At 38.7% G+C, this 12,356-nt stretch overlaps 1 protein-coding gene across 3 annotated transcripts in view; it reads right to left on the bottom strand.

Moving 5' to 3' along the window:
- The window catches only part of igsf9bb (immunoglobulin superfamily, member 9Bb), a 103,437-nt gene that overhangs the window by 64,685 nt on the left and 26,396 nt on the right, over window positions 1-12,356 (bottom strand). For all 3 annotated transcript variants that reach the window (XM_028031923.1, XM_028031922.1, XM_028031924.1), the window contains exon 2: window positions 4,973-5,164. In XM_028031923.1, the coding sequence (XP_027887724.1) occupies window positions 4,973-5,164 (192 nt within the window). The remainder of the gene's footprint in view (window positions 1-4,972; window positions 5,165-12,356) is intronic.

Raw genomic sequence — 12,356 nt, forward strand, 5'->3', positions numbered from 1 at the left:
TTTGATAAGTTATTTTTGCCTTTATGATTTACATGACATCAGAGATACAAAGTTCTAAAAAGTTGCTACTCCTTACCGGGAAGCTAGGTAAAGTTAGAGGTGAAGTGATAAAGGCAAACAAAGGTTTATCTTTACTTAAGAAGAACAGCTGTTGACTTGAAAAATGTTCACTGACATCATGTCACCAATACTTTATTTTAAAAACGCTTCCCAAAGGTATGAGGTTATGGATATCCTAGAGAATCCAGGGTAAAATTAAAAGCTAATCTCTCAGGGAACGCTTCATCTACTTAACGATTATACACATTCCTGTCCCACCCGTGGTGGGACTTTACTTTAGTGTAAACTTTGGAGTGGCTGAAGCTTTCATTTTGATTCTACTGTGCGAGTCACTTTAGATAAAACCATCTGCTAAACGACTACATGTTCATGAAATGACATGGAAAGCTTTATGGACTTTGCTTAACATGGAGACAAATTTTAAGTTCAATCAAGTTTTATTCTTTAAAAGGGAAAAGGAAGTTAAAAAAAAAGCCCAAGGAAACTTTAGAATAAAATAAAGATATGTTTCAAAATTATTAGAAAAACACCCTGCCTGGGATCAGCGCTCCTCCCACTGCAGACATTAGGCATGATGGGTGCATCACTTCATCTGCCTCTTTCCTAACCTAAACATGACCAATCTTTATGCTCCCTTGCAAAATGAAGCCGTTTTCTCTAGTTAGCCTGACTAATTACTGGTTTTCTTATAGCTGTTCAGTCCCAATTGCTTCAGTTCTTTTCATATTGTGGGTGTGGAACTGCTCTTTCCAGCCAATTCCCCTGCACTCCTCTACAGAGCTGTAGAGGACTGTAAAAAATAAAATAAATAGCATGGCTTCTTCAGATAAATTTCCACTGTTTACTGCACTGTAAGGTGCAGCAGGACTTACCCAGGAGTTCAGCATGTGCTGCCATAAAATCCACAGGCGTTGTCAGAACACATCTGGTGTTTCTTACAGGTAGTGATTCTGTATTTCAAACAAATATGTTCATTGTCAGCCACCCGTACTCACTGAAGACATCTCGATGCTGTACTTCATAGTGTGTGCGATGATATTCAAGACTATGCAAATCACCTTTACTTCCAGCGATATTCTAATCTGCAGCATTCTCTTGTAGGTGAGAGAGGAAGTGTTTGACATCTTTATCTGATATAGACAGTGGTGAATCAATCGGTGCCCTGCGACAGACTGGCGACCTGTCCAGGGTGTACCCCGCCTCTCGCCCGGAACGTAGCTGGTGATAGGCACCAGCAACCCTCCCGACCCCATTAGGGACAAGGGTGAACGGAAAATGGATGGATGGATGGATGAATCAATCGGTGTGCTTTCAAACAGATCTGTAGATTGGGATCACCCGTGTTAAAAGTAAAAATGTGTCTCATTACAGATAAGAGTCCAGGGTTTGTGTCTTAAATGTTGACACTGCGGATAATTTGATCCAGACATTATCGGGTTCACCTCGAGGCTCCACATTGAGGAAAAACTGGACAATACTGGTAGATTAGAGAAACATGGACGTTTTTTGGGGTGTTTTTTATTTTTATTCTTTATGCAGATGGTAAAGGTGACAAAAAAGAAAATTGTAACTCAGTTGAACTCTTTTTAGAAAAGACACACCAATTTTCTGACGAATCGCTGATCTTTAACAAGGCCGATCTGCCAATTCCGATTTTGGCTGATCTAATATTTTTTTGTCTAAAAAGCCCTAACACCTAACACAATTTTCCCCGAGCATATTATAAGTCTGGCGACCCGCCAGGCTTTTTTTTTTTTTTTTTTTTTTGCCACAGGTATCAAGCTAAACATCTGTTTTTTATTTCTTTTCAATAAATTTTATACACCAGTGATAGCAAAGATTGAACTGGATATGAGGGAGAGAGCACCAATCACACTGTCCCAATCACGAGCACTGACCAGGAGTTATACTGTGCCCCTCCAAATTTTTGTAACTTTGTGTGCCACCATTTACTCAGAACGGCCTATCTGGACCTACCGGGTCTGACAGAGCAGGTTCCTCTGTTCCACCATTTCTCTGAATCCTCTATGAAGGCTGTCTTTTGGGAAGATACCGCACCAACATACATGTCAAGTCTAAAAGGCTCACCGGTTGCTCAGTTCTTGTTGGATAAATTGTATTTTTAGTAATTATCAAATATTCGTTGTATCATGTAGCTTTGTAGTAACATTTAGATAATGTTTAATTATATGCTTTTTCTCTTTTTCCTCTATTCTAAGTAATGTCTCTGTGTGTTGAATAATTATGATTCCTTCCTGTGACCTCTTTGAGAAAGAGAGCAGTGAAGCCTTCATGGAGATAGCGGAGACAACTCTGTCTGCTCTCCTGTGGTACTCGACGCCGTGTCTGGTACTCGACTGGAGCAGAAAGATTTAGAGTGTAGATAACATGTGTCTAAATAGTAAATGTCATTAGCGCTGCAACAATGTGATAAATTGTTTTCCCCCTCCCTTTGAGAGTTAAAGCGCTCAGTGTAAGAGGGTCCCCTAAAAAAGCAATAAAATAGAGGGAGCGGGAGATGTGTTTTCAGAGCGGTTGGAGATTTGTAACTGAAAGCATCTCTCTGTCTGCTCTCCTCGCGAGTACAAAAAGAATTTAACTCTCTTGTCTTTCCTGTGTTTTGTTTAATAGGTATTTAGACCTAACAGTTCTCTTAATGTAAACCTCTAAAAGCTCAACTATAAAGGCTGAGTTATAGTCGCCTTCATCAGTTTCACTGCTCGTCTGAAACTGATTTGGGCACGTGTATTTTTGTGAACAAACAATAATGTGTGGGTTATTGCTGCTGCTATAACAGCAGCAAAGTGACTGGCAATTAAAGCATGTAAATTCATTTAAAGATAAAAACGTAAAATATATACAGTATATATGAAAAATAATAAAAAATTACATACTGTACAGTAAAAGCAGAATTACAAGATAAAATACTGTGCAGTTACTAAAACTAGCGTACTCCAAAGGAATGTGAAATTTACAAAATGTAAATTTGTATTTGTGTAAGTGCAAAAATGTTTTTTTTTATATCATAAAATGAATATTTTTTTTATTGTACTTTATTTTGTTGACTTTTTTCCCCAGGGCCTCTACCTCCACGGTTAGCATGTTTCTAGGGTAAACCCTGCATTTCAAGCACATATTCAGGCGTCAAACTCATTTCTGAATGTTATTAAAGGGCCGGTTGTGCCAGAATGTATTAATAAAACCCACTAAGCTGTTAAAATATCAATAAATGGCTGTTTGTGTCAGTATTCAATAAGCAATTCTTAAAATTAAATATTGAACATCTTTTCACACTGGTTAGTCCATCCAGGATTTTGTGAATGTTTGTATTATTTTATTTTATTTATTTTTGCAATCAAAATTACAGACTTTGTGGTGCTAACTTAGAAATATTTGTAAGGAATTTTTAGGATATTTTCGCTAATGTATGATGCTAAATGTAACTTTTATTACTCACCATATCGGTCACGGACTATAGCTTGACATCAAGTAAGGCTGTGGCAGCAGTCACTTAAACCCAATGTTTTCGGCCAATTTTAAGAACGTTTTCAGCAAAAATCAGGGAAAGGATGTGGGGATCTGATTTTGTAGGAATTTTGCAGATTTGTGAAAAACTAGAGGGACTAATTGATGTAATTTGGAGACTAGAGGGCCACATAAAAAGCTACGGTGGGACAGATTTGGCCCCAGAGCCTTGAGTTTGACACATGTGACATATATTGTTATAGTTTGTTCAGGATGAAAGTGAATAGACTTCCACTTTTGTACACACTGTTTAATGGAAAATGAAACGGTGTGAAACATCTGACTACAAAACCAGGTATGCACTCCACAGCTGAGCAGCTAGTAGAAGTGAATCAGAAATGAACACCGACGTACTTGCACTGGATACCAATTTAAAATGATCAAGAAACAGATCCTGTAGGAAAGATTTTTTTTCTGTTAAGTATGGACCTTCTGCAGCAGGTGAAGAGGTTGCAGCTCACAACTGAAAACAGTGCATGTTTACTAAACCCTAGAGAGATCGCCACTGAAGTGGCAAGCATGACATCCACCAACTACATTACTCTGTTATGTAACTCATAATGCTTGGTATCTAGACAGCTGAAGTCCTGGTGGTTGCTGAATCCATCTCACACTCCTAAAATGACAACTTACGTATGTGCTACAGTTTTACATGAATAGAAGCATGATAAAACTCTCTGAGTCTAAGACATACAATCAGACCCCTACTGCACATAAATAATGTGGGATGGAAAGAGCTGCTGCCTCTTAAGGAAATGTCATCTCATTTATGCTGACATAATTCACACAGGGGAGAGCACAGCTGATCAGGCAGCTCAGACAAAATGCTTACATCAAAGCAGGGCAGAAAAAGAAGACCGATATACTGTAGATATCCAAATCTATATATAGTTTCTACGAATCGGTATAGGCTCATTATTGTCGTGGAACGATTGCAGTTTTCTGAGCGATCACCAGTTTTTAAAAAGTCTTGCCTGCCAATTAAAATTTTAATTGCACTTTAGGATAATTTTTTTTTTTTTTTATCAACGTCTATTTTTAGGCCTTTGTGGAAGTACATGAGCTTGGTAAATATATTGGTTTCTTGTGTACTCATTGGCCAATCGCTGATCTCCCAAAATTAAGAAAATCACGGCCGATTTATCAGTGGGCAACTAGATGACTGAAAGCTTTATGTCCTTTCTTGAAGAAGTCTGTGAGCACTGTCATAAATATATAGCTATAAATGAGTAAAAAAAACTGTTGTATATAAAGAAATTATTAATTTCTTTCATCCAAAGAGAAAATGTAAACACCAAAAATGTCTCCACTCCCATCAGTTTGACTTAAGCTGCTCCGTTATCCTTGTCTGTGCTAAAAAGCCAGTGGCTATATTTTGGACATTTACCGGCATATTCTGGGTCCACATGAGGAGGATAGAAGCGAAAGTTGATGAAGAAAGGGATTGGCATTCCATACTTGAACCACTCCACCACATAGGGCTTTCCGTTCAGTGGGTGAGGCACGTCGCATCCCAAGATGACGCTCTCTCTTGCGCGTGCCGTCACAAACTGGGGCTCCTCTCGCACACCGTGGGCACCTGGGACACAAAGTGCACAAGTCAGACTAAACTTACCAAGATATCTATCAATCTACTTATAGTCTTACCCACCATTCAAAGGGCAGATGCTTTTTTCAGATAGTGTGGTACAAATAATCCCTGGAAAAAGACATTTCCCAATTTGTCTCCTCCTCTATATCAGATGGTTCTATAAAAGACTAAAAGTCCTTCTACCTCACTAAATATATTAATGCCAAGCACAGTCAGAATGCAACTAAACACAAATATTCTTGACTATCAACCAAGTGTAGTATTCTGTGACTAAGATTCGATAAGATATTCTGTGATTTGATAAGAAATGCAGTGCTTAGTTCAAGTTAAGAAAGAAAAAAAGAATGTAAAGTGAATGAAAGCATGTAAGCAAGTGAAAAATTCATTGCAGAGGGAAGGATGAAGAAAGATCAGTAAAAGTAATTTAAACCACTTACAATGCCTCAACAGAAGCTTTTTCATCCCATTTGTCTCCGAGAGCACGGAGAGGCGCCAGCAAAGACGTAGTGTGGCGTAAATGTCTGGATATTCAGAAATACCTCGACCTTTGACCCTTTCTGAACAGAATTCACTCTCAACTGGAGAATAAAGCGCTGAACGCCCTCTCTGATTCTGAATCCTTCTATTGTTTCCATGCCAGTTCTAACATGGCTCAGCTTAAAGAGAAGAATGAATGGTATCATCTTCCAAGTCAATGCATCTAATCAAATGTCTTAGCAGCTGAAAGAATGTCCTTCAGAACTGAAAAAGTAAGACGGCAAACAGAACAAGAACTTTGTCCTTTATGAGTCTATGAACTGAGACAGAAAGCGTCTCTATGTTTAACATTGCGCCGCCTAGCAAAGCCTTTGCAAAATGTCAAACGAGAACAATCATTATGTTATTGACTAAAGTGATATTCTTTTTTTATCCAGTACATTTACCAAAAATGACTTCACTTGATTTCATCCGTTTCAGTCTGTAGCTCTGTGTGGAAAATACAGGGCTAATGAAAATAAACAGCTATGTTCCTGACCAGAGGGATGGGTTGATCAATGAGAGCAATAAATTCAGTTATCTGTTCTGTAACCCCTTTCGTCTGGCTGCTATCCCCTAGAAACGTACCTCCACTCTTCACTGTTTCCACTCACTCTCAGAATCTGCTGGGTGAACTTGTTCTCTTCAGCCAAGTGTGTAAAGTTTAAAGGCTTCACAAAATTGGGGGTATTGAATGTATCTCTTCAAAACAGAAAAGATCTTTACTTGAAAACTGAACGATTTGGTGTGTTTTGCCCCACAGAGTTTAGGCATTTCTGCCAGCTTACAGCTCCCACATAAGAGCGATAAGTTGATGCTTAGAGGATAGTTTCCTCTATAAACTCCCCAATTTCATTTATAACATACTGGAAGTCTGGTGAACATCAACTTGTGTTTACAGTGTCTTGGATTCAGAAACACGATTTTTTTTTCTTAACTCCTGGATGAGGAAAAACAATTAAATCTATCTTTCAATCTTTTGGTTTCACTGATAATCATGTAGATTTGTATTTCTGTCCCTCACAGGTAGGTGCAGTTGGGCCTTGAAGAGTAAGACAGATGCAAATCAATAAATGATCAACAAATGTCACCATATTTCTTTTCTAATCTGCTGAGTACACAATAGAATATTAAATATGCTGTAAGTTTGACTACATTCCAATGAATCTTAAAGTAAATTTCTTAACTTATTCTATGAAATGTCAAAGGTGGAACTCAGCAGTGCAGCACTTGATTTATGGTGATAAATAAAACAACTGGCCATGAAAGATATATGTCCCCCTCCCTGTACATAAAGCAGAGTCTCTGCAGGTTTCACTGACTCAATAATAATAATAGTGATGCGGAAGATCTGCATAACGACAGAAATGTACAAAAAAAATTAAAATAAATAAACCATATAGGTTAGCTACCAGAGTAAGCCAGCCAATTGCAGAAAATTTTGCAGTAACTCATGATGAAGTAAAAAAAAGCTGGCTAGCTTTAGCAAATATTAGCAGCAAGCTAGTGGTAGCCGCAACCACACCTCAAGTCACAGAACGCAGTGAAGATATCTGCGGGCAACTCAAAGTTTTTGGGTAATGGTAAAGTCCTGTGAGAAAAAAGGAAATCAAACCTATTGCAATGAATTTAAGACATTTTAAGGCCTTGATTTTAGAATTCTGAATTTAAGAAGTGTGAAACCAAGCTAAAATACTTTTAAACCATTGGAAACACGAGAAACCATTTTAGATAGTTCTGTTCAGTGCTGGAAGGAAAACAGCTAGTTAGACGCCCTCAACCAAAACAACATCAAGCAAGCAAAGTCAACAATCCCACTCTAACAAGGAAAAGGCAAAGCCAATTATTATAAAGGGTTTTTTTTCAACTTTTCCTTTGTGACCATTGATAGTCATTTAGCACTGAGCCTTCACCACAATACAAGACCAAAACAAAGTATCTGAATCACTAAAAGCAGGAAGGACAGCTCTAACATATGGTGCATGGCATTATGGGTAACACGGCGTTTACTGTGGAATCTGAGGTCTGCAATTTGTTTGCAGTTAACATGTTGTGTGCTGCAAAAGCCAGCAGTGAATGGGGAGAACCTAACAGGAATTCAGAGGAATGCTAAGCTACTAAGTAGGATTAAGTATAGTTACTTATTGATTGAGAATTTCTACTTGCTTGTGAACAAGTGCAGCTGTTTGTTACTTTGGATTCTTCAGACATCCACACGTCTTTGTTGGAGGAGGGAGGATTCACCTAATTTGCAGATTTTCCTGGAGAGTTTTCTGTTTACTGAGGAAAATCCGTCTATTCGCAGATTAGAACGAAAATATTCAGAAGAAAATGCAGTTGTGGAAAATGCAATACTTAGGGGCCCACTGTAATGCAGAAACATAGAAAGCACATTGGAATATTGTTTTAAACCCCGTGCTGCTTTATGACAAATATCATGTTGGTCTTTCAGAAGCTGTTTGAAACAGACATGTTTTGGTGTAAAAAAAAAAAAAAAAAAAACTGAAGGATTTCTGGATAGTTTAAATGAGCTTGATAGGTTAATCAGCACAAAAAAGGAGAAAATGTCGGAGCAAGTCAGTAAACAACATTTCTCAAAATGGTTATTTTGAGTACTTTTATAGAAAATAAGGTCAATAGGCAATGATGTGCAATTACCATAGCAACTGTTACCAAAGCCTCTCCCCAACTAACTGATGCTCAGAACCAATCTTTGGTTCAGTGCAACACCAAAGTGGAGTTTGATGTGACGGGGTGTAAAATTAGTTGTTTTTTCCCCCCATCTGAACCAAAAAAACCTTTATGAATATAAACCGGCTGCATCATCTTAAAGAACTTAGGATAAGTAGAACAGGAAAAACAATTTTTGAAGCAAAGAAGCTTCTCAAGAACAACAAAAAACCTCAAAAAGTCCATCAGCTTAGTTGCAGTCTCCTCAAACTGTCTCTATGTTGCAATTAACATCGGTTCATCATGGAGCAGCACCAAACAATTAAACTACTTTGATAATTAAATATCTATAAAGCCGCGACCATAGATTCTCCAGTGCTCTGAGCTTTGAAATACATCCTGCAGCAGCATTACACATGCATGAAAAGACACAGCATAGGCTTCCCTCAACGGAAGAAAACTGCTTTCATCATGCTTCGATCAAAGTGTTCATTGTATGTTTAATTCTTATTGTGAATGACCTCGCCACCCATAAAACACTGGAGAAGGTTAATATCAACGAAAAGCAATATGTAGCTTTCTTGAAAAGATTATGAGAGAAATCCTATCAGAACGATTAGGGTTTTGATATGATTCTGCTTTTGTAAAAGAAAGCTTGAAGAAGCAGATAGTAGATAACTGAGCCATTTTTATTTATTTTTTTTCCCAGCTGTGATTTCTCACCCATCGTCACCTCAACCTCTCCCCCTCACACACACACCAACACCGACATACGAGCACACACACCAACATACGAGCACACACACCAACATACGAGCACACACACCAACATACGAGCACACACTCGCACTTCTTCTCGCACATGTAGCAGCTGTGCTACATGTTGATTGGCTGCTGGTGACATCATCAGACACTGCACAAAAACAGGGCCCCTTGGAAGGTATGACTTCACTGTTTCTACCTGGTGAGACGACGAGGACACCAGGGAGAGTAGAGAGCTAAAAGATGAGAGGCAGGGCACCCCACCCCCCACTCCCACCCTGCGCCATCCCCACCTGCCCCGCCCCACTACCACCACAGCGTGGCAAACATTAAGGTTTAGCTCATTTACAATCAAAGACTCAGGGGAGGACACAGTGAAACCACTGAGGTGCACTGACTCACAACACAGCTCCCAGAGTGTGTGTGTGTGTGTGTGTGTGTGTGTGTGTGTGTGTTTGCTGATGACTGATGCCAGGAGGACTGCTCACTTATGCAAGGTAGACCAAGCTTCACAGAGGCTTGTAACATAAACTGAGCTCAGCGATGGGAGACGCGATTAGGTAGGGGGAAAATGTTAGTTGTGGAAACTCTGGAGGCTCCAGAGCCCTTGGTTACATTCATGGATGGTGCCTAACCAGTAATATGCAATAATTAAAAATACATTAGATAACAAGGAGATCACACATGCCCCGCAGCTGCCAGATGTTTCATTAATATTTATGCAAATGCATAACTCCCTACCATCAAAGTACAAGAACGTTTGCTTTTACCTGACTCTGAGGACTGCAGCATTACTACCGAAAATTTAGTGAATATTTAGGCGGCCTAAATAAAATGGCCAATACACTGTGGCTGTTGAAAAGGCCTGTAAATACAGGATTTTATCAACTTTAAAAGTGGAGAAGACTACTTCGTTAGTAGGTAAATTCCAAAATCCAAGACAGCTTAAAAAGTACAATTTAAATTTCACTATTCTGTAATTAAGAATCACATAACATTGCTTCTCTTTCAGTATCTGGATCTTGACTGATCAGTTTTAAATTAAAGCAGAAACAGATATATTGGCTTTTGAGCAAGATTGGACAAATTTCTGCTTCATCAGCCCTGATGGGAGAGCAGCCGGTTAAACACTCAAAAAGTCAATCTTTTTACAGATAAGTAAATACATGGTACATAAAAATAAGTTTGTAGATGACACATTGAAGTGACACGTGAGCCAAAGGCACCTCTGAATTTTATGTAACTCTGCACAGCTCATGCGCCATCTTTCACTCAAACTGCACCAAAGTGCGCATCACGAATAAAAGCCACACTGCTCGTTCACTATTCATGCAAACTATAAAAAGCGTGACTGTAACTCGGCCTTAAGAGCCTCTAGCTCTAACCGACAACAACTTTCTTCATTGTGGCAATTGTTACTGAGTGAAGAAGACACTGTGCTCAGTATTACTGGAGTATTTAAAAGTAAGTCAGACATATATCAGAAGTACAATTGTCCTGGTTTGTAATGTGAGTGGAGATTCAAAGCGCAGACAAGAGTGTGGCAGTTGTACGATGATTTAATGCAAAGTCCAAAACTTTTACAGTACAACTCAGTAGAACGAGGAACAGTGAAAGGAAACAAAGAGGCAGTGCATGAACAGACAGAGGTAGACGCAAGAATCCAGCAGAGAACAATGACACACAAGAGAATACACAAACACAAGGGTGATAAAAGCGGATGCGGAAGCGCAGGAGAGAAACTACCAAGGGTTTATGTGAATGACCAAAATACAAGTTCAGATGAAAGTCAGTCCAGAACCGAGACGATAAGAAACCAATCAGTATATTCTGCAACATCTTGACGCATTCATGCCTCATCATGTCATCAGGCTTTATTATTGGTCAATACCCAAAACTAAAATGTATAAAGAGCTAGCTTGTAAAAAAAAGTGCTAAGCTAGCGCTAATATCAGTCTGTTTTGGTACAACTTATTGATAACTGACTTATAACCTGCAGATAAAACAAGGTAAAGGTCGCTTTCATGTTTTATCAACTTAGAACATTGCTTTGATTGATTTTATGATTTTAATCAAATCAATTACATGCTTTCAATCACCAGTCTATCTTAGATCTATTCAGGCTTTGCTTGAACACTTGTTAACTCTAATAAACATATTCTCTGCAGATTTTATTTTAAATATTACCTGAAATGTTTTTTCTTTCTTTCTCATTTTAAGTGAAAACAGATGTGATATCTGCAGGCACAAGTGATGACGAGAAGAGACACGTTTTATCATATGTACTTTTGTTGAAACTTAAATTTCCTCAGGTCCAGCTGGTAGTTTTGGTCCGGCTCCTGGTTTATCCCTACAAGTGTTTAACAGTGACAGCTCGGCCCACTCTGCAAAGTGCAAATAAGGCTGAAATATAAATGACAAGTTCACCCTCCACAACAGCAATTATTCATGACTACAGCAAGGTCAGCACATTATCATACCATTTATTATTCTTTCACCTGCTCTGAGTCTCCCTGTGTCTGATTTAAAAGTTAAACCTGTGTTATGGCACTAACAAAATGAGACCTTTGTAAAATTAATGGAGCCATTAATAATGTTGAGATCCAACCAGCAAAGATAGTGGGAGAATGAGCCGGGTTCTAATGGCTGTGCAGACGGCAGCTTTCTGAATCACATTTGAGATACGACAGTTTCAAATATCAGCGCCAAGCGTCCAAAACTGCACATTTGTACGCTAGATTTGATAACAGTCAATGCTGATTAAAGTTTGTTTTGAGGAATGTCACCCAACAAATTAATAGAAAATAAAAGAAAACTATAAAAGAATGACCAGCCCCCTTTTCGTTCCTGAATAGATAAGCTGCTACAAACAATAGATGGTGAAGAAAAACATCAACAACAAAAAAAAAAAACACAACACAAGATTCAGCTGTTACTTCTGTGGACAGATTTTGAGCTCCAGAACCAAAACACCAGAGCAGGCCGTGAAGAGCTTTTATAGCTTTATCAACGTCAGATAGAATAATAATTCATGTAAATCAAATTGTTCTTCAAATCAACTCAGAAAGACAAAATATGCAGTGACTTGAAAGTTCAACATTTTGTCTGAGGGCTGCAGATTGTCATTTCTCAATCTGTAACCCTCAGATCCTCCAGCGAGGCTTGAACCCCTAATGCTACAACAGGGTGGGAGACTTGACCTAATTCCGAGTCTCTCGTGCAAGAGTTGCTC

The sequence above is a fragment of the Xiphophorus couchianus genome, chromosome 11 (assembly GCF_001444195.1).
Source record: "Xiphophorus couchianus chromosome 11, X_couchianus-1.0, whole genome shotgun sequence".
Classification (NCBI taxonomy): domain Eukaryota; kingdom Metazoa; phylum Chordata; class Actinopteri; order Cyprinodontiformes; family Poeciliidae; genus Xiphophorus; species Xiphophorus couchianus.